Source organism: Hetaerina americana, unplaced genomic scaffold (genome assembly GCF_022747635.1).
Source record: "Hetaerina americana unplaced genomic scaffold, ioHetAmer1.1.p SCAF_1, whole genome shotgun sequence".
NCBI lineage: Eukaryota > Metazoa > Arthropoda > Insecta > Odonata > Calopterygidae > Hetaerina > Hetaerina americana.
The window spans coordinates 48,184,544-48,209,152 of NW_027286069.1; the positions used below are offsets into that span (position 1 = coordinate 48,184,544).

The 24,609-nt window shown below is 33.6% G+C and overlaps 1 protein-coding gene across 1 annotated transcript in view; it reads right to left on the reverse strand.

Annotated features, from left to right (window-relative positions):
* The window catches only part of osa (trithorax group protein osa), a 224,733-nt gene that overhangs the window by 36,354 nt on the left and 163,770 nt on the right, over positions 1 to 24,609 (reverse strand). The window contains exons 15-20 of the mRNA XM_071599114.1: positions 20,786 to 20,974; positions 17,307 to 17,523; positions 15,956 to 16,222; positions 1,732 to 1,912; positions 663 to 927; positions 20 to 62 (exon numbers count right to left, since the gene is read on the reverse strand). Of these exons, the coding sequence (XP_071455215.1) occupies positions 20 to 62; positions 663 to 927; positions 1,732 to 1,912; positions 15,956 to 16,222; positions 17,307 to 17,523; positions 20,786 to 20,974 (1,162 nt within the window). The remainder of the gene's footprint in view (positions 1 to 19; positions 63 to 662; positions 928 to 1,731; positions 1,913 to 15,955; positions 16,223 to 17,306; positions 17,524 to 20,785; positions 20,975 to 24,609) is intronic.

Consider the following 24,609-nt stretch of genomic DNA (forward strand, 5'->3'; position numbering starts at 1 on the left):
TGTCCTTGGGGACCCTGACCTTGTTGAGGGCCTTGCTGACCTTGCTGTTGACTGGGATACACCTGAATGGAAAAGAAAAAGTTATTAAAATGCCATAATCCAGCATTACACATTTACTAAATAAAGACAAATTTCATGATAAAACTCAGCAGAGACATGAGTGAAGTGGCCACAGAAATTTGAAATTATAAGGACAGTTATCTTGAAAATGTGAAAGAAACATGAAGATTAGAAATTGAGTCTCATTTACTGCAGACATTTTCCTTTTCAAATTTAAAAGTAAAGCAAATTTCTTGCCACCTCTTCATCTAGCATCACACAGCGCCCAGAACATGATCAACGCTCTTGGTTATAGAGTTAATATTTACAGGTTTTTTCTGAAACTTCTTATTAAAAACCATTATAATACACTTATAAACTGGATTTCTTACTGACATATAGAGAAAACTGACAACAAAAAAATTCCCAAATGTAATTTGAGAAACACTGGAGCACACTTTATTCATCTTAATGCATCGGATCTCAAACCACATGCCATCCTATATTTATGGCATCGATTGACTTATGAGTTGTAACACTAGTTCTTTAGTTCTTGCATTCAATACAACTTGTGTAATCAGGTTAAATAACCATAGCCCACCCTGATTTAAACATGTATTTACCTGATCCTGTCTGTAATAATCTTGTTGCCCTGGATAGCCTCCTGGTGCAGCAGGGGGTTGTTGGTTAGGACCTGCAGTGGGAGGGGGTGGCTGTACCGGAGCCGCATAGCCTGCTGTGGCTCTAGCAACATAGCCTTGAGGCTGACCGCCAGGGCCAGGCATATAGCGGTTATAGGGGTCCTGCCCCCCACTGCCTGCCCCTGGCATAGGTGGAGCAGCCACCGCTGAACCTTGGGCTGCACCTCCAGACTGCTGACTGTAACCCCTGAAATAAACAGGATCATTAAGGTTCGCCATTTCATCTTATCATAAATTATACATGTATTAATTTCAGTATACCACGCAATTCTAACATGATTTGAAGACAAGTAAATAATAAAAAGTTTAAAAATTGCATAAAATTACAAGTAGTAGCAAATAAAAAATATTCATAGTGAATTTAATAAAAAATAATGCACCACAAATATTCTTGGTATTTGAGTCAGATGTGACCGAAACAATTTCTTTTGAGAAATGTGAATTATTAACCATAAGTTTAACATCATTTGAATCAATCACAATTTAATTTAGATTTAACTAAAAGGCAAGGAATTTATACCTTACACACGAAGATATACAATCCTCATCTCAACTTTATCATATGAATTTGTAATAAATGAAGTATTTAACTACAAAATATTTTATTTCAAGAGTTATCCATGACAAGAGGTCTATAAGAATGGATTCCAACAATTCTTAGCTTCAGAACCAGAAATAATAAATTTCAGCATATAGAGTTTTAAAAATTAATTACGACATGCATTACATGATTTGGAAATGGTCACCTATGGAAGAGGATTGAGAGAGGGAGGAGGAATCCCGATGTAAATTGAAGCACTCATCATCACTTGTTTTTCCTATCCTAAAATATTTATCCGAAAACAGATGCTTCTCAAGATAAGAGCCAGCAATAGCTGGTAAGTTGATCATAATTCAAATTTAAAGAATTGGTCATTCCTATTTGGTAACCAAAATGCTCCATCCTCCCAAAGCACTTAAGGTCTCGTTGCATTAATGACAATATTTGTACCTGTCTGTGGCCTCGGGACCATAGGGCTGGTACATAGGTCGTCCAGGGTACTGCTGTCCAAACTCTTGACCCATTGGCCCCACTGCCCCTGGGTGGGGTGGTGGAGGACCACGGCCATACTGATCTTGATGGGGTGCATACTGAGAATATGGCCCCTGACTTTGGTAACCTTGCTGTAAACCTATGACAAGAAACAGCAACGTTAAATGAATGTATTTATGATAACTTGCATATGAAATGAGCTATATTTATTTTAACTTGAACCTTAATATGTTATTAAAATTATCATGTTTCAAAATAATTTTAGTAGCAATTCACAAACAAACTGATTTAATATCAACATGTCAACAAGTTGTGGAGTTTATTTATTTTCAATTATATTAAATTTACCAACCAACTTTATGCTACTTTAATTTGAAAACATAGAAAAAAACACATAACAAAAACTAAGACTTTTTACCAAATTAACATGCATCAAAATAAAATTATATTCCGATAATTTACATGCCTATGATAAATACATGGTACACAATATACTGGACATCATACAGAACAAATGAAAAAACGATTAATTCAATCTGTTTCGCATACCTTTAATAAAAATTAAATTATCAAAGACAAATATTTCAAATCAATTTTGTATTAGTATGTAATGAATAATCTGACTATGTCCATACGAGATTTTATGTATTTAACTAAGAGTTTACAATGTTGTTTTGTAATTGCTCATAAAAAAGACAATCTTTTACTAGCCATGACTTTATTAATTGTGCTAAAATTGTTGTCTGCTTTGATTTCTTAGGGGAAAATATACATGTAATGACATGGAAAACAGAGTGGTTGCTGTTGGAATAATTATCAAAGCACATCTATATGTACATACATTGCCATTTAATAATGAAAAGATAGGCATGCACCAGTTGCGTTCATATGGAACAACATAAAATTTGTTCCAAAGAATGAGGGTTAAGCATTGCACTTCATTCAGAATTGTTTGGCACACGTGAAAAAATAATATAAATTTATTTCCACAAGAGATCGGGAAACAAATCATATTAAAGCAAAAATTATAGACCTGCTATTTAAAAGAAAACCTTCAAGTTTTTGTGCATTTTATGAGAATAATTATCCCCATACCTTCGGTCCCTAATTTTCTATTAAAAACTGTGCGACCTTTTCTTGTAAAAATCATAATCCAGCTTGTTAAAGGAATGTTTCTGTCAATTGTGACTTCTGGAAAGCTAGGATTTGCATTGAGCATTTAATTACAATTGAAGAGCCGAAGAAATGCATTTTTGGCTGAGTCGGGCAAAGGAATATACCCAGCGCATGGTAGACGGAACAAAAGAAGATGAACAATATGATGCATTTGAGGGATACATAACATCTTATGCAAGGGTATTCCAAGTGCAGCCTTTGTTCCAATTGTGGAATAAAAAAAGGAGAACAAGTAGCCAACTGTCCACCACTGATATAAAACAACACATAACATTGAAGATAAGCTACCAAAACATTGAGAAAGAGATCATTTAACATACTTCTGCTCATGTTGTATGCTGTATTTTTCCCGGACAGTATATCCATTTAATGGACTTCAAAGGCTTTTTCAAGCAGAAATCAGTTGGCAATATGTTGCAAGATTTCAAATTTTTTAAATTATAACAATGGAAAACTATAGCAAACATAAGTTTAGAGCTATTCACTTGGCCTGTGATTTTAAGAAGCCTACGGCAAACTAACATTATTAAAAGTTGATAAATCCTACCTTTACTCAGAAACCTATCTCTAAAATAAGTTTTCATCAATTAAAAATTCATAATTTGTTTCAAGCCATGTGATGGGCAGCACCATCTTTTATCAATTTACCAAAATAATTACATGAGCTTTGAAACAAAAAAATGTCGAAGTAAAAATATGTGGCTGGCTCACAACAACCTCCAGATTAAGCTACTCCAATAGATTGATATTAATCATATTCAGCTGTAGGTTAAGCCACATAAAATTCATTTCACAGCAAGGCATCCTTAACATTAGAGATAGCACATGGAAGATTAACTAGGCTCTGCAAGAATTCTGGTTTTTAAAAAAGCTTAGAACAACATAACTTAGCCAACACATCATCTAAATCGTCTTCCTATCATCATATTCTAACATCCTTTTATGAACTGGCATAATTTTCAGGCATACCTAAGCTGTTTCAATTTCATGTGTCATCCACGAAGGTTGAAGAATTAACATTATAGGAATACTACTTAAAAGTTTTCTTTGTAAGAAAAGGAAGAATTTCAATGCAAAAATGAAAACCAAAAGAAAGAAGTCACCACACTCAAGGCATGCTACAGCCAATATCACAAGAGTTAATGAGGAAAGAGTTAACGAGGACACAATTAGAGAAACAAACAAACAAAACAAGACCAATCAGACAGCAACCTCTAATTGTTTCTAAGGCAATTTTACCTGGGGAACGGATGGGCACGGAGTTCCCAAAGTGAGGCGTAGGTGGAGGATGGGAGTGAGGAGGATGGTGGGCGATGGCAGCAAACTGCTGCGTGGTTGGAGGGGTTGTGGGAGTGGCCGAGGAAGCAGGCACGGGCCCCCGACCTGCTGGGGGTGGTACGAGGTGATCATCGAAGGGGTTGGAAACGCTTACGTTATCCCCTGCTCCCACAGCACCTGTCACAAGGGCAGGGCACAAGGAATAGGGGGTGACAACCGAAGACAAGAAGGCAGCAGGAAAAGGGGGGGGAGACAAGCGCACCATCTCAAAAGCTCTCAATGTTTTTGGGGAAACATTTGTGTCTTTTGATTCCAGCCAATCCTTGTTTAGTAAAGCTTGGCAATTTAAGTGGCACCAAGGCCAATACAATTCAGTAACATGTTGGCACATGAGGCGAGACACAAAGGATATTTTCCCCAAAAGATATCATTGACTACCTATTTTTCACTAGGCCTAGCAGAACAAGCCAATAAGATATAAAACTTTCTAAGCAAAGAACTTGAGGCAAGATAAATGAAATTGGGGAAATGCAGCAATAATGGTAGAAACTAACTTCAAGTAATCAACATGTTCATCAAATTAAAGTGCTCTTAACAACCCTATTAATGCATTCTACACAATACACGATATAAGGCAGTATGAAATACAATTAAGATTTAACAACTGTATTCTTAAAAGGAGCAACAAAATTATTTAAGAACATCAAGATTTGTCTATTGTATATATTGAAATTTCATTTGAAGTCTATACAAAATGACTTTAACCAAGGTTAAAATCATTTTTAAGTACAAGCTTGAGAATATCTCCCATACTTAGCAAGCATGAAATGGGCTACTACAAACAATTTCATGTAACCAACATGTGCAAAGTCACAGTATCAATTGGATGTTTCCCAACCTTAACTTTAGTAAACTTTTAAAGAAGTTTAATTGAGTTGTTCTGTAAATTGACTGAATTAAACATGGGGTTAGATGCCCATAAAAATTATGATAGGTGCAATGGTTACCAGATATTTTGCCATAAGTAGTAGAAGTAACAGAAGCAAAAGCACATGTAAATCTTGAGTGAGCTTGTAGTTAAAAAAAATTAAATAATTATGCACAATAGAGCTTCTCTTACTTTGCTAAATATAAAAACTGTGTGATACGACGTATTAAATAAACTAACTTGGTTACTGAATGTAATTAACTGCTTTTTGATTGAAAAATGTTATGATAAAATTATTAACATAATACAAATTAATACAATATTGGATCCTTCTGAAAATGTTATGATTTCTTTTTTTGCATGAATAAAACTAGAGATATACACATACAATATCCACAAATACATCAAGAGAATGAATAACATATTGTTTGAGATGCTGAATAATGATGCCAAATTTTAAAATCAAATACCTTGGAAACTGTGTCATATGCACAGAAATTGCTGTCTTTGTGATGTTAAAGAACTGCAAAAACTAGATTTTATAGGCATTTTTTGCTTGATTAGTACTTGTATACTTTACATTTGCATTACTTTCATCTCCAATGAATAACCATTTATTAAATTCTGTGACACTGCTAAAGATACTACTGTTGTACCTCCCACGTTAACATGTGACTTCACATATATATATAATCACATATATATATATAATCTCATCTGCAAATCTCCATAGTTAACACAAGTAATCACTAATGATAGTGTGTTGTTCACCGGCCTCCATTATTGAGTTTTGGGTGGTGCTATTTATTTTTTTCACACTATTGACAAGCCACTGATGTTTATGCTCCACTTGGTATATAGCATTCCAAATGTATGTGTTGCAAATTTCAACAACTGTACTCCAACTTTGTAAATATATAATTAAAAATGATGTCAGTAAGAATACATTTCTTTCTCAGAAATACCTTGCTAATGGACTTAAAAAAAAAGGCCAAAAAAATGAGGGTAAAGTACTTCAGGATAAATAAGCCTAAAGCCTATTTAGCTGTTACAGTAGCAAGGAAATTAGAATAAATGCATGATAAAGAAAAGGCCAGAACATTTTTAAATAGATCAAAACTGCATTTGATTAAGATTAGATAAAGAAATCCGGTTTTTAAGGAAAGAAAATGTCTTCAGGTGTACGAGTGGTGAACACAGAAATGAATAGGAAGAAGAAAAAACTCAAAGAGGTTAATAGAATGTTAACAAATGGTGAAGTCAGTAAGGGAAATACAGTAAACCTTTAAGGAGGAATGTTTAGGTTGAGTTATTAAAAGGGAAAATGCAGTTTAACAGATAGGAGGGAGGACAACATATGCAATTTCGGAGAGCATGAAGAAGTGGACATTAAGAAGAGCTGAAGCAACAGATTATGTACAGAAAAAACTGAGATTACATGGAATGTGTTCGGTAGGTCACAACTTCATGTGATGGTTAACCAACCCTTCAGCCAAATGTGAAATTACAGCAAAAGAAGTCATGTCATCATCAACATACACTATGCACCTTGATTTAACTTTTGTAATGCCAAAATATTCTTACTCTTAAACTTTAACCTACAAGTGTGGGCAATGACAGTCACTTGAAAAATGGAAAAGCTTTAGTCACCGTTTACAAAAAGCATTTGAATAGAAGTGAAAAAATCTTTACATTGGCCATGAACATATTCCTTTGAGCATGCATTTCAGTGTATAGAAAGAAACCCGCATATTCTGACAAAGCGTAAAGCGTGCACAGGGAGGCCCGAAAACTCAAACACATTTGAAAAAAAGTGCGCACCAGGGCCGTTTGTGCCATACAAAAGGTTGAAATTATATTAAAAAGCTAAAAAGTGGACATTTTACTTCTTCCTCAGTAGCAGTATTAATTGTAATGGACCGGACAAGGAAGCAAAAATAATCTCGTTAGATAAAAAATAGTTCAGTAGATGGGATGAGAGAGTTAGCATGACATTTTTTAGGAAAGAACTTCTTTTCGAGGATAATCAGTCCTTTCAAAACTATTTACAATGGATTCAAAACTTTTGCACGTAGACTACAAGATCATATCTGACAGAAATTAAGAAATAAGAACACTGCTATGATGAATGCCCGACCAGAGAGATTATTAACAACTGTTAAGGCTCGTTGCATGAACCTTGTCAACCGTTGCATGAACCTTGTCAACATTTAGAACATCAAACTGAATCTTCAAAGTCTGTCTTGAACCAGATGATTCCTGAAATTTGTGCCATAGTGGGGGAAGACAGTAAAAAAGAAAGATAGTGGATGCACCACTATAGTTGCAGTCTATTCTTTTTGCCATAGAGACTAGATTTTTGCTCTCAGGGGACACAATGCCCGAACACCAAATTACTACCATTTCTCATTGCTTGCAGCTTCCACTTTACATTAGGCAAGCAAACCAGTTGGACTGAAAACTTTGGTAAATGGTCACCACATTCATGTATCCTCAGAGATGCACTTCCACACATGACAATAGATTAACCTGCAAAACAGGCAACATCCTACAGAATAGTCTGGGTAATATATAAGGGAATCCGAGTAACTCCCAACATTTTGGTTTTGTACTGAAAGGAATATGTAAATGGGAACTTATAGACATATGGAGAAGGTTTTTAAAAAGGTTGCATGGTATGCATTTGATGAAATTTAAAAAAAATGAGTACTTTAAAAGCCTTTAACTATTTCATTCTGCCTCACTACTACCAGTATTTAAATATTGATTTTCCCTGCACCCCTTTTAGAAATGTCTAAAGGGTACCATAGAGTGACTAAACCACATAACTTTCTTTTCACACAAACATAGGCCTTCTTTGCCTGAACTACAGACTGGCAAAATTTTTGAAATATCCCATTTAATGAATCAAACTAATAATAGAATAAAGGATTTCTAATGAACCATTGCTTAGTGTGACAATAAATCATGAAATTATCCACATCACATTACATTTTCATTGCATGTTTCATTACTCTCTGTATTCTCATTTGTTGAAAATTAATTCTTTCCCATTCAATTGTAACTATGACTTTGTACACATTAAGAATTTAACACTTGCATATCAGCATTAAAAAAGATACAAATAAATAATGTATATTCTGGTCCATTATTAGTGAGGCTGCAGCATGCTTTAAAACTACAGCTCTGCATATACCAAATTAGCCTAACACAATGAAGAATATCTATTACACAAGGTTTTTTAAGTCTTAAAGAGGTAACTCTTTAACCTTAGATGATTAAATCTAAAAGCCCACAATTGATAAATTTCACATTCAGTTCACACCGCAATTACCTTTAGAATGCCACAAAATATGAAAGTAATGACATTTTTCCTTCGATGTTAAGAAAAATTGGCTAAAAATGTATAAGGTATCTCAGTTAATATCAAGATCAACTACGTATGTTAAGTGTTCACTTTCATAATTAAGAATTTTTACTTAAGCAGTGCACCTAGCTATTTTAGTTTTTGTGCAACTAAAGACCCAAAATTCCAGTAGAAGTTCAGTTTGAAACCTAGATTACAACCTCATATTTTTCACTAAACAAACCAATATTCTTGAAATTCTCAACTCTATTGACTAACCATGATATTTTCCTAAATGAAAATCATCATTAAAACAGATTGTCACATTATTAATGGTGAGCCCTATCTACGAGGGTCATCCGGAAAGTAGTACCCGTTCGTGAAATAAAGACACAAAAGTAAATATTAACAAACATAAAAAATTTTATTTGAAAGAGGATACTTTAAACTACTTCTCAACATAATCTCCAAGCAAATTAAGGCATTTGTCATAACGTGTGACAAGTTTCTGTATTCCTGCTGCATAGTCCTTCGCCGCCAGCTCATTGAGATACAGGGTCACTCCTTTAAGTTCTTCATCGCTGTCAAATCTTTTTCCTGCCAAAAAGTCTTTAAGCTTTGTAAAGAGATGAAAATCTGAAGGGGCCAAGTCCGGGCTATACGGTCGATGGTTGAAAGTTTCCCATTTGAATTGCTGCAAAAGTTTTTGTGTTATCCCAGCTGCATGAGGCCTGGCATTGTCATGAACGAGAATGACACCAGTAGACAATAGACCTCGCCGCCGATTTTGTATTGCCCGCCGTAATTTCTTTAATGTTTCACAATACGCATTGGCATTAATAGTGTCTCCACGGGCCATAAAATCAATAAGCAATACACCTCGTCGATCCCAGAAAATGGTTGCCATGAGTTTCCTGGTGGACAGAACTGTCTTGAATTTTTTTGGTTTGTTTGGTGAATGAGCATGATGCCACTCCATTGACTGTCGTTTACTCTCAGGTGATGCATAACAAACCCATGTTTCGTCACCAGTAATTATGCGAGTCAAGAAAGAGTCTCCTTCATCAGAATAACGTCCCAAAAACGTCAGTGCTGCAGCCATACGCTTGGTTTTGTGCTCATCTGTAAGCTTGCGAGGGACCCATCTTGCACAAATTTTTGCATAATGCAGATGGTGTTTAACAATTTCATGAACAATTGTTCGAGAAACATTGGGAAAATGCTCACAGATGTCATCAATTGTGACGCGCCGATCGTTCCTCACGAATTCGTCAACTGAGCTCACCAGTTGGTCTGTAATGACAGACGGTCTCTCCGAACGCTCATCGTCGTGTGTGTTCCCCCTCCCCATGTTGAAGTTGCGACACCACCGCCGAACAGACGACTCGTCCATTACATTGTCTCCATACACCTCCTTTAATTGGCGATGAATATCACATGGGCGAACGTTTCTTGCATTGAGGAATTTAATCACTGCCCTCACTTCACAACTGGCGGCGTTCTCAATTTTTTTAAACATTGTAAACAATCACAGAAACAACACAGGCAATGCTAGCGTCACGCAACTTGGCTCAGAGAAGGCAGACAAGCCACTGAAGCTATCTGACCTCGTCCAGCGGCTACTCACGTCATCAGCACTTCATGCGGCACGAACGGGTACTACTTTCCGGATGACCCTCGTATGAGGGACTTTGAACACATGACATGAAATTGCATTTCAGTGATATGGTGAACAGTTAAGCAATCTAGAACAATAACCATATTTTCCAGTGTATTACCAGATTCTGTGATTCTAAGTACTTTTACTCATCAAATAAAATTCTCATAACAACAATTTTCCTGAAGGATTGACAGTAAAATCACTGTATTTTCCCATCGATAACCTGCGTGTTATCTATACAAAAATGTTCAGATGATCGAAAAAATAACGATGCACATTACGTAATGAAAATTTAAAAAAATCCAAACATTTACATTCATATGCATAAAATAATTTAAAGAAGAGTCCCGCAAAAATAAATTAGTCTGGAAGCATACCTTTCTAATTGCATTCTATTTTATACAAATCTGCTACTTTTACAGTTATTTCATCTCATAAATCCATGAAAAAAAAGAAGAAACATATAATTTCTATACTTAATTTATTCTAATACTTAGTACTTCTTTATTCTAATATATAGTACTTCACGTAAATGGAGAGTACGTCGTATTATATACACGTACGTATAAATATATGATAGGATAGGTAGATCACTCGAATCCAAAAAATTCGTCACCTGAATCACAATTAAATGAATTAAATGCATTTGTTATCTCTTCAAGCACATCACCGAGTTCGCTCTCTGATGCTAACTCTTCTTCTTCTTCTAGCACTGGTGTTGAAATATTGCCTAGAGCTTTTTGAAATCCATTTTTAACACAAGTCACTCTGACACCCTGCCAACTTTCCACGATCCATTGGCTTATTTCTTCATTAAACACTCCTTTAATCCTTTCCGATTCTGTCTAGTCTTTCACACCAGACACCATCCACTTTTCCTAACTAGAACGTAATTTTGATTTAAAAGATTTATTAATAGATAAATCCTGGCAGCCTCACGATTTCCTTTTACTTTGACGAAATTGATGACTTTTAGCTTAAACATTGCTGTACATGATTTTCTTCTCCAAGGGTAATTTTCTGGAGAAAATTCTAAATTACAAAAGCTTAACTCAATTCAGGTGTGAAACAATCACCATGTAGGCGGCACTTTCATAGAACTTGGAGGGTGTCTAGAACAGCTGAAAGCCGATACTAGTAAAGCAGAAAAAACAAGAAAATTCTATTTCATTGATTCTCTTATTTTATTTTATATTTGATTCGCTGAAAATTAATTCATATAGCTAATAAAAGGGCAAACAAACTTATGTCTCTTTTCCACTCACGAATTATAGCAAAAAAGCAATAAGGCAGCATATTCCATTGGCTTGTAAATATTGTTTGTTTTTTGATCCTTCTGTTGTTTGAAATTAATTTTAATCAGTAGATGGCCACAGGCATTTTAATTTCATGTATTCATTGGTTGTTACCATCTATTAATACATGGATATAGATGAATTTTTACACAAAATTTATGTACTTTTTACGTGCATATATAATATTGACGAGCATATACATTTAAATATGAGTGTGCCGTATCTATACAAATTCATGGTAACTACAAAGTTCTAGGTGCACGTTATACATAAGATGCGCTTTATCGATGGGAAAATACGGTACTAATTAAAACTCTACAATAGATGGAACTCAATTTCTGCATAAATAACCAATATAAGTTATAATATACATCTTCCAATAGAATAAATTGGAAGACATATCATAAATGTAACTGAAACTATTTAAACTGATGTTTGGAGAAAAGAATATGACTGAGGGGAATGAAAGGAAAAAGACTTAAATACCAATATATAACAGGTTTATGCTTAAGATATTGCAACATTTAAAGATATTTGTGTGCTACTTAAAAATTGAATTTAATTCCTAAGTGATTGTTCCTTGTTCTGTTCAGTAAAAACTGTAGTAAACATATTCCACAGAGGAATTATAGTATTATTCAAGCAATGCCTTTTTTCATTCAAAGAGAGCATTCTAAAACTTTTAATGGTGAAGAAATTGCCATGAATTAAATGCACAATTTCAACAAGAATAAATTCATGGAGTAATGAAGTTTGTAATCAAAATAAAGCACAATTATAAGCCCTTAAATGGTGTAGATGGTGATTTTGGCCAGGTAATGAAACTGTTTGCATAGATAATGCACAAGTGACACTGGAAAATAGATTTATTATTTGACTCCAGTTTCAATACACACAAATTGACCATCAGCCATTGAACAAAGCATATGCGAGTTTATTTAAAATCCACTAGTCAAGTAATCACATTTAAATGCCCCAATTACATAACAAAACCATGTGTTTTCATGTTCAACAAAGACACTTATGTTTGAGCTGCTTTCTAGAAATTTGGTGATTTATTTAGCAGGTATTTTTTGGTACCCTCTCTTCCTAACTAATGAGGTTGACTTCAGAAATTTTAAAACACAGTACAACTGCATTTTAATGAGGGCATACTGTTGTAAACTTTCAGTATAGGTACAATTAGTCAGGAAATGGTCATTTTCTCAATTCAGATTTCAGTTATGAGTGCTATTTGTGACCACCCATCAAAATACCAGTGTCAATAACTCATCCCATTTCATACCAAGTGCTGTTGCCATTTTTTTTTCAAGATATTTTTCATAAATATCACCAAAAGCTGCTTTTAATTTGTCAAGTGCTGCTTGAAATACCAGATCTTACTGTATTTTGGTAAGGGTTGGGGGAAACCCAGAGATTCTTACTTATAATGGTTGAATTATACAGACCAAGCTTCAACTACGGTTATTATTTAAAAAATGAAGTATTCATTACTTTGAGGTCAGGGAATTTGAAGTTTAGGACACGTAGAATGAAGATTCACTACATACATATGAGTCAGATAAAGAAGGGGAATTTAAAGGCTGTTGGCAAATGATTAATCAAGGTTTGAAAAAATGCTACATTAATAATAACTGGGTCCATATTTACTAAAATGCTTGACTCTCTGTCAACATGAAGAGATTTCCAAAAATAATTAGTTGGATAGAAGGGAGATGTTGGGAAATACATAAGAACAGATAGTTAAGGCCTAAGTAGTATTCCTTAAGGTAAGGTTCCAGAACAATTTATTTTAATTCTTGTATAATATAATATATATAATGGGTGGTCTGAAAAGTTTCTGACTCCAAAAATGTCTTGTATCTTTGTTAGGTCGCAAAATTTTCAGATATATATATATATATATATATATATATATATATATATATATATATATATATACATATATATATACATATATATATATATACACATATATACATATATATATATATATATATACACATATATACATATATATATATATATATATACATATATATATATATATACATATATATATATATACATATATATATACATATACATACATATATATATATATATATACATACACACACATATATATATACATATATATATATACATATGTGTATATATATATATATACATATGTATATATATGTATATAGTATATATATTAATATATATATATATATATATATATATATATATATATATATATATATATATGTGTGTGTGTGTGTGTGTATGTATATATATATGTATATATATATATATATGTATATGTGTATATTTATATATGTATATGTGTATATGTATATATGTATATGTGTATATGTGTATATGTATATGTGTATATGTATATATATATGTATGTATATATATATATATGTATGTATATATATATATATATGTATATATATATATGTGTGTATATATATATATATATATATATATATATATATGTATATATGTATATGTATATATGTATATATATATATATATATATATATATATGTATACATATATATGTATATATACAAAAATTAATATAATATTATATGTATAATATATATTATGAATGCAAAAAATTGAAAACCTAGCAACACCAAACTCTGACTTGCCTATAAACAAACAATTAAAATTATCGCTTTTAAGTTTTACATAATTAAAGAAAAATCTCATATAAGACACTAAAACAGGATGGAGCATGAGAAGTTTATACAATCTTAAGATTTTCAGAGGTGAAAGAATTTCCCTAATATTTCTTACAAATTTTGTAAATGCTTTCTCCTTAACAGTGAGAAGTTCGGTTAATTCCTATATCCCATTACAAGAAACTTAAGGAAAGGTTTCAATAATGTTATTTCAGTTGGTGACCATCAACAGGGAGAGTTAAGGGCTTGACAGCAAGAAGACTTCAGTTCCGAATAACTGTTCAATGTCAAGTGAAGGCTCGAATAAAGTTACTTTGGCTGATCAAAATACTGTTATCAGAGTCTTCAAAGTTTCTTATTATTGGCTATTGGAATAACCTTAGTTCACATTCAAAGCCAATAGCTCACTTTTCTTCTTCCTCCTAAAAAGTGTTAACTAGTAGTCATGCCTATGGGTATTACTTATAAGAGCTAGGAGAATAATTAGTTGGACTGAATGGCAAACATAAAGGCTGTAAACTGATTTTTAAATAGTCAAAATGTCAAAGAAAAAAGTTAATACTATAAGCTACTTAATTTTAAGCGTATATACTTCAATAGAAACCAAACTAACACTTTTTCAAGATTAAATACTAATTCCAGAATACACTTAGCAATAGTTTTAGAAGCGTGTGTCAATATTAAGATTATGAAACCTTGAAATATATACATTCCATTTCTCAAGTTAAGCCCTAAATGTGAGACATATTCTGTTCTGCAGATATGAATGGAGTGTCTCATGAATAAATACGTCACCTTATTGTTCACTACACTTCAGCAGTAAAGTTTAAGCAATTCTTGAGCTGAATTCTTGATAATGTCTCATGAAGTCTTGATACCTTTGGTAGTGCACCCAAAATAATTACTTGACACCAATAATGTTGTCTTAAGGCCAAAAATAAACTAGGAACTTCAGTTTTTCAGAGGGGCCGGCAAATCTATAAAAATTCAATGCTATATGCTTAGTAGTTATGCCTATGCATTTATATCTTTTCCTTAAATATAAATATATTTTAAGATATGCATAAGTATTAGAAAAAAGGGGCAGAATTTTGGAGCATACAAAATATGCATGCATGCCAAGAGATGCATCTTTCCTGGAAAATGATAATTAACGATCACAGCCTTTTTGCAGCAACATATAATTATTTTTATTGACACCTAGTTCATGAATTTTCACAATAAACAAAATCCCAAGACCTTAACATGTCCACTCCCTACCCTTAACATGTCCACTGAAATTTTAAAACTCAGGGAACCTATAATGCCTCTATTTCATGCCCCTGAGTTCATATTAGCACTAGCAGCTGAGGGATGAACTTTATGTCAGCATATTACATGATCTTGAAAGAAAATGCCTTTGCACTTTTCCTTCAAATTCCCTTCCACTTCACTATTCAAAATAGGCATTTCCCTCTAGATCATGCCTACCACCATGAAGAAATAAAAAAAACAATAAATGCAAAACACTTTTGTACATGCAGCGTTGGTGGACATGGAATTTCTATAGATTATGAGATTTATAAAAATGGTAACTACACTGTCATTACCCTTTTTGACAAACAAAGTAATAACACTGCCTTTGCAGTGTTCATATTTAATGACAACTCACTTGAGTTCACTGGGCATATTCAATTGTGAATCTGATGCAGTTGTACTGTATTTATCTTAAAGAGTGCCCCTATAAAAACATGTAAGCTAGATGAAATCAGATAACTTTACAAGCTCTCTGAAAATTGATGGGAAATCTTTTTTCTTAAAAATCGACAGTGGACTTACCTGGGTGAGGAGATGGTGGTGCTCCTGCTCCCGTTATTTGACCAGGCTGACCACCTTGTTGTGATCCAACAGGACCGCCCCTTGAGCCCATGGGAGGAGGCTGCTGCCCGGGAGCTATTCCTACAACTCCTGGAGGGGATCCATAATCTCCTTGACCAGGCGGCTGGTAGCCATACGAACCACCACCCCCACCTGGACCACCATACCCATCCATTGATGCCCCACTCGAGCCAGGCGTAGGAAAGGAATCCTGAGAGTTGGATGATCCTGAGAAAGCAGATTGACCCATCAAAATTTAAACCACCAACAAAGTTTCACAATGATGATTTTCACTGTTTGGAATTGCACCATTCAAGTATGCCTCCACATCTGGTTCATCATGATGATTTGAAATAGCAGAAGGTTATCAGTTGATTTAATGATCAAAACTTCATTTGCTCAAAAAATTTAATGCCAACCAAATGAATTTCAATTCAAGCCATGAGAAATTAATAGCTTGAATTTGAAATAATGAAATACTTTTCCTGACTGGATACATGAAAATTGAGCGAGCCTTAGTTTTATAATGGTGAAAATTACAACAAATTAGGCAGCTGAATACTTTACTTCATTCTGCGTCGACTTTAAAATTTTTCTAATTGCTAGCATACATATGCCTGATGCTCTGAATAAAGCAATTCGTTGGTTGGTCATGTCTTGAAAACGTATTCAAATAAAACAACTACAGATGTCTAACTTCCTATGTTATGATTTTCTTACATAACTTTTTCTTGTTAAAATTCTAATGACTTTTGCAGGAATAGTACTAGCAGCCTAGTGGACAATAGTGTGTTAAACTCCCAACTGTAGCCACCCAGTTACGGCTTCTAATTGACCAAGAGTGCATAAATGATTTCTTTAATACCTTATGCTCAAGTTTAATGAGTAAATACAGTGTTTCTAAAATCAGTGATAAATATATATATATATATATATATATATATATATATATATATATATATATATATATATATATATATATATATATGTATATATGTATATATATATGTATATATATATTTTGTTGAAATATACTGTGAGTCAACTCATCCATGATATAAAACTTCCCTTTCAAATGTGAAAAGACAAATTAGAGATGTGAAACGCCCTTTGGAAATTGTTGAAGCTTGAACCAAATTACCAATTTCACATTTATGCAACTGACCCCCGTAATTTAATATAAAACGATTCACCTAGTGTACTAATGAAGTGAATCTAAAACCCTCACAAATCTGAATATTTTTCCATCTCAACATATTATGGCAACTATTTCCCTTCCATCGAGAGAGATGGCAGGAGATGAAATGCTCACCTGGAGATGGAACTGAGGCAGATTTAGAGCCTTTTTTCTTGGAAGTAGCCTCCACCTGGTTGATAATTGGTTGAGGATCAATACCACCTCTATCAAAATGGCACTCATATGCCAAGAGATTTTTTGTGTAATGCTTCCTCAAAGTGTAGGCTGCACTTGATGATGCTCCGATTCCAAGTTGGCCAGCAATATCCTTCCATGTTTTGTTTTTTGTCACCTGCAGGTGTCCCAAAAAATATCAAGGAGAAACAAAGAGGCCGGTTAAAAAGGTATCACTCAGTACGGAGCAGCTTAAATTTACACACCAAATACATATAAGCTCAGCATATGCATTCACAATCTCAGAACAGTAACAATAAAAAGGAACACAAGATGCACATACTATACTCACATTAAATCCCAAAACAACTTGATTTCCTCCAAGGTAAATTTATCATTAATAATAAACATTTGAACCCTGAATACAATTAATGAAATACAAGACGTGCAAGGTACATTGTGTGCATTGATGATACCCTCGAAACAAGTCAATACATTGATTACAATGCACACTATTTACCTTTCGTGAGTGTGAAAACATGGAATCACCCTTGCCAATAAGAGCACAAAATTAAATGATTTTACTTATTCTGATGGAATATTTAATATCTCTCAAAAGGAAATATTCATCACTAGAAAACAGTGTTCAGTACTTGATCTTTCAAGGGCAAAAGATAAATGAATTATTTAATGCAGTGTTTAGTCATATTTAAATTTCTTCAATTTTTTTCAGAAATCTCATGGCTGGATGGGCATGATAACACAGTACATTTTTAAAATACTATGAAATTGGCAACACTGCCAAACAACAAATTAACATAGAGGCAATTATTTATCTTCTATGTAAACTACACCCACTGACAAGGATTAAGGAATCATTTTACGACAACAGAGAATTAATGGAAAGTCAAATATATTCAGTGATTTAATTTAAAAATGTTACGAATGTAGAGGGTTAATATACAATAATATTTTGATCATCCTGGCAATTACTTGAGCAACGATAACAATGCTTTCAAATATTTAGGAGAAGGCACAAGCAGTTCTGATTAAGTATGATTGGGCCCTGAAATGTAGTTAAAACAGAAGTCTAAACAAAAACAATTGTGGTGTGACCAAAAGATTTTGTTTAAAAATAATCTACCTACAGAGTGATAATAATTATGAACAATAATAAATAATATTGATTTTTATGAACTGTAACCCTCACAAAATTAGTTTCTTCTGACATTCAGCTTTGCAGTTTCTTGGATCTTTCTCTTGTTGGATAATTGTTCAAAGGATGCTACCCATCACAGAAATAAATCATTCAACCACCCAAAATCACCCAACTGAAAAAATTTCAACTATAACACCTAACTCAAGGTGTTCATTTCAAATCAACTAGCAAGTTACTCTAACATCATGCAAATTGAATTAAGGCTGAAGTTCCACACACATTTTTGCATCCTCTTAGTTCCGACTTTCCAATCAACCTAGAGTTTCTATGTATTCTATCTCAAAACACAACTCTTCTCCATCAACTGTGTTTTAATTAGATACTCTCAGATTAGTTACTTCTTGCTGAATCATGAAAATTAACGCATTGTTTCTTTTTCCCTTTTGGCACCTAGAAGTCATCAACCATAGCTAATTCGCAGCCAATAAAGAAATTCTTCATGCCTAAGATGTGCTATTGGTGCAGAAATATTTATCATACATTCTTGATAAATATCATTTCAGAAACATATGCACAAAATGTCTTCATTACAAGATCACATTTATCCACCATAATAATCTCAATTAGCATATTTTGATGCTTATTATCTAATTTGATCCATACGTTCAGGGCTGTTACTTTCTGTCAATTCCAATGCAGAAATAACTCTATTTCTTCAAAATTCAAAACTTCATTTAAGTATTATTGGGATCATGAATGTCAGTACGAAAGCAGAACCTTTATTATTCTTTGGGACAAATTGATGAATGAATGTCATCCATTCCGATGATTTTTCTTCATTAATAAAACACATCTAATTTTTGATTGCTGGTCAACAACAGAATTCTTAGGCATAAGGGGTTCAATTGGACATACAAATTTTAGTTACTACTAACTTCAAGCTAATTTATGAGGAATATCCACAACATCTATTTCAGCAGCAATGAAATTTTCTCATTTAACCAAAGAAATTCTTTCTTCACACCGATTACATATGAGCTAATTTCTGGAAGAAACTAATTGAAATTCATGAAACGATGCCATTGATGTACACAGGCACTATGCCTAGATACCCTTGAACAGAGGGATATGATTATTCTTCTTTTCAGAATTTCTTCCAGTTCTCCTGATTCAACTATCATGCACATATCACACGATGACCACCACCAAACTATAATCTTGATGTACCAATCTGCTAAATCTCATTGAAATTAATTAAATTATTTTTTGTAACAAGACACATTACCATATCAACCAGAGTTCCAAATTTTAAGTTTTTCATGTAAAGATACATTCCAGTTTACCGAAATTGCTGTGACCATACTGCTATAGCGGTCGCAAGGAGAACAAAAAAATTGACATTATGATACTTTATGCAAGTTTAGAATAGAGAATTTTTAATCAGAAATCAATTCACTAAAAAAAAAGATATTTTCCATCAGACAAAATTTACCATCATTTTTCAAGAATAAATATTAGTTTTTCTGAAAATTTTAACTTGAATTCAGTTGAGAAACCAAATGGCTTAGTTATCCTGAACAAGTAAAAGAGGAGAACAAAAACATTTTACTCTATTTACAATAAACAAAAATACAAGAAAACAATATCATTAAAAATTTGAAATGCAACCTGCTTCTTGCAGATTCAAATTAAGTATTAAATATAGCAACTGTTTAAGTGAATACTAAGTATTGGAAATGCTGCTGAATATATTGCTAAGCACACATCAAGTGCCGAATTTAATGAGCCACAAATATTATCTAGCATTCCAGAAAACCTGCCACACTTGAAGCCACAAAACAACCATTCACTTACACAAACTGATCATAAAATAAGACTGAGCAAAGCTTTTATTGATTAAACTTCAATTAATCATGCATAAATCTCAACAAGGTCCATTCATTAATATCTTTAATGAGAAAATACAACGAATGTATATCAGGACACAGTTAATGACAGTGCCTAAACACTTAATAATAACTTACACGAGTAAAAAATTATTTCTAGAAATAATGCCCTGAGAACAATACCGAGAAGATGCGATGAGTGAAATCCAAAATATCCACAAGGCACACAAATGTAAAATGAGCACAGCACAGAAGCTGAGCAACACTGCTAGAGGGATGCACAAATGACGACAGACGAATGAGCAAGCCATCCACAGCACATACAGATGAACAGATGAGACACAAGATGGACCTAAGCGGTCCGAGACCAAAATCCAATACTCGACCTTGCATACCTCCATGAATCCACCCCTCTCCTTCACATAGAGGTACAGCCTGAAGAGGTCTAGGGGATTTTTGGAAATGGTTGGACAGGCTGAGATAGGACTTCCCCTTTCGTCCATAAACTGCAGTAGCTTGTCAAGCCAAACCCGCCTCTCTTCTCGCTCATCCATTTCATATAACTTACTCAGGCTATCAAGTTTCTAAAGAGAGAAAGAAAGAAAAAATGCACCATGAATGAAAATTCAATACAATGGAAGGCATAAAAGGGGAGAAAATCATCTAAGTAGCTGCTCCCATTTTATGTAAATAATGTATTGTTACTGCATTTCCATGCCAAATTTTTAATCAAACTGTGAACCACCAATATAACATTTCAAGTAATGACAATACAAATATTATCTGATATATTGCCAATGAAGTTAGAAAAGAGAAGCTGATTCACTACAGAATTCTTTATTTTCCTTATTAGTTATGAGAAAACAATGCTAACATCCAACTTTAATGTGAATTTTACTTCAATCCATCATCATTTAACTGATGACATATAAAATAGTCATTATTTAAATGAAATTTCAATTCAGTGCAATATAAAATGAATTCATTCAGAAAATGATTTAGAATGTACATAGGTCACTATTTTTCACTCAGCATCTAAATGAATTTCTTACCAGCACCATAACTGAACATAAAACTAAGGGACCAAAAAGCACATGCTGATAGGACAAAGCGATGGAGTGGCAATAAACATCAAGCATCCAAGAGGTTTCAAATAATATTTAATATTACAAGTAATTAAGTGGATAGCCTCAAAAATCTGCAAAGGTAATATGTATATACCATATATAACCAGCCTGAGTCGACCTTTAATGTTAGTGTCCCTTTGCCAAAAGCAACTACGATTTGTCACACCAACATTTCTTAGCAATTAGCAACTTGTCCCATTGAGGAATAAGGTTAACAGAGAAGTGGCCAGGAAGAATTTCAAAAAAAATATCACCAACTTAGGCTGGTATGAGAACAACTGTATGTTGTGTGCCGAATCAATTTTAACAACAACCAAGAAATAAGATTTAAACTATATTTACACAATAATACTATAAGGTAAAAGGTACAGCCATTAATGGATGGGAAACTTTACCATAAAAGCTGGGAAAAAATTCTTCATTGAGGGTAAGCAGAAGTCCTCTATCATGCTTTCCTGGCATGCTCAACAGTAATCAATTTGAACAATATGCACTATAGTGAGCTTGATTGAAGTGAATTAATAAACCAACCCAATTACTAAATGGCTCACATGAATGATTAGGTGGTTACCCACTTATCAATCTAGGTACTCTTTGAGATGGATGATACCACAGAAAATACACTTTACATAACACCTTGGGTTTTATTCTCATGCATGCTCAAATTATTTCTTTATTAATACTAAGGTAATGTAGCCCAAGCCTTTGCTGTGACAAGGGCTCAGAAAGAATACCATTAAAAAAAATTATGGAGAGCAGAATGTATCCCAGCCCAGCCAATGTTAGTACCAAGCATTGCACCAAGAAAAAGTAGAACCTTTACCCGAAAGTTAACAATATTTCCATGATGTAAACAAATCTTCACTCTACCACAGAGAGACAGCTTGAGATAACAGTTTCACCATAATGCATTAGAACCAGGGATAATGGGGAAACCTAGCCTAAGAAGAAAGATTCAACATGACCTTAGTGTGGCCATTTTTCTATGAAGTGTTCATACCACTATTAAAACTACATGCAAATCAGTGCGGTGAATGTTATTTGTGACTGATGTTCGAAAAAGATGCTACAAATAGAATTTTATGCAAGTGGGAATTTAAAGATATTCAACTCAGCTTTGGCATTGAATTTCTTTATTTGCATATTACCAGGAGTGAAACGAAAATGGTGAGCAAAAATCAGTGGCCTGTTAGGCGAAAGATAGAAGAAAGGCCTGAAATAAGTTTGTGTGTATAGCAAACATATGGGAAGTGAAAGGTGTTTCTGGAGAATGAGGGAATCTCCATTTGTGGATAAAGACGAGGGAAACCAAGTCACTTGGTAATTGTCTAATTTCCAATTGGTATGAATAAAATTGCCATTTCTGGATGTCACTATTTTGTTCAATATCATGATGCACCAGAGTGTTAAAACTGAGAGGATCACATCCCGCAGTTTTCATTCTTTCCCACTCTATGCTAAAATTAGATTTCTCTTTAATTGGGATTTTAAGACAGTTTTTAGTCCCTAACACAGTCTTTTTCCTATTTTAGTAATTTACTGCCAAAATCAAAGCAGGATTGCAACCGAAAAAAAGCACCAAATCAATTTCTTTGGCTGCATTTTCGCTTGCAGAGAGAGTTTGCTAAAATATAGTAATGCCATCTAATTCAAGTTCCAAGGGAACACCAAACTGTTACTCAGTCAAATTAAGGCTCAATTTTTGCATCACACCTTATTGTTACTGTACTTAAAAATATTTTTTTGTAGAAAATGTTTATCATCTATTCCATTGCATATCATATGCCTGCTATAGTTTTTAATTCCAGAAAGAATTCAAATATTTAATAAAAAGTTCCTTGTTTTTCTGAAAAATAATAAAAATTCAACTAACAATTTATTCATGGTTTTGATGCCACATAGCAATATCCAACCTTGTGCACTACATGAAGAGAGCATCTCATGCTATGCTTAGCTTTGACTTTATAGCCTCTCTTCCACCCTTTTAAGGAAGGTTTCATTTTTGATGGGGGCTGGCAAATTTGTACACTTGCATATAGAATCCTAGATATTCAGAAAACAAATCCATACCATTTTCTTTTATTTCCCAGACTATTCAATTCTTATATATTCCAGGCCATTTCATTCCCTACCAAGGAATGGAATTGAAGTCAGGTTAATTCCTATAGCCAACAATGAGAACTTTAGAAGGCTCCAATAACATTACTTCAGACAGCGGGTGACCATCAATAGGGAGAGTAAGGGCTTGACAGGGAGCAAACGTCAGCACCATAGCACCGTTTTATGTCACTTGAGCATCTCACTTGACAATGAACAGTGCTATGGTACTGATGTCTTCTCGCTATCAAGCCCTTACTCTCCCCATTGATTGTCTCTAGCTGACCAAAAAAATGCCATTGGAGCCTTCTATTTTTCTCATTATTAGCTATGGAATCAACCTAACCTCACATTCACAGCCAATAGCTCACACGTCTTCTTTCTAAGTTATGGAATTGTTTTACAAATAACCTGATGCCTCACAAACTCAACCTAAAAAAATTAATTTCATCTAATAAATGGAACATAGAATCCACAAAATGGCATAATATTTTGTCTTGAACAGAAATAAAATGTTGTTACATTTAACTCTACTATGAAGTATCACTGACATATTCCCTTGCAGTACAAGTGCACATGAGAAGTTTCCTAATATTTTACATTTAAAACACAAATTAATACTTCAAGGTACAATGTTATTGATTGGAAAATACTCTGCCAACAGGTCTTTCCATAATCTGTAGTTTCCCAACACCTGGTATTAAGATTAAATTTCCACAGCAAGCACCACTTCAGCATCCAAATCTGAATAATTATTCTTGGAACTATAGTTCAGTCAATATAAAGTGGAAAAAATCCAAGATTAAAGATACTGATGGGAGACAAAGAGAGTTCCATGCACATAAAAATAAATATAAGAAGCATGAACAAAAAAGAACTGAAAATAAAATAAAAACCCTAGTAAGCATAGGGGTACCATGCATGCAGGGTAAGACAGATTCCAAGGAAATGACCAGAGCTAGTTGTAAGCATAATTTTCATTAAAATTGTAATAA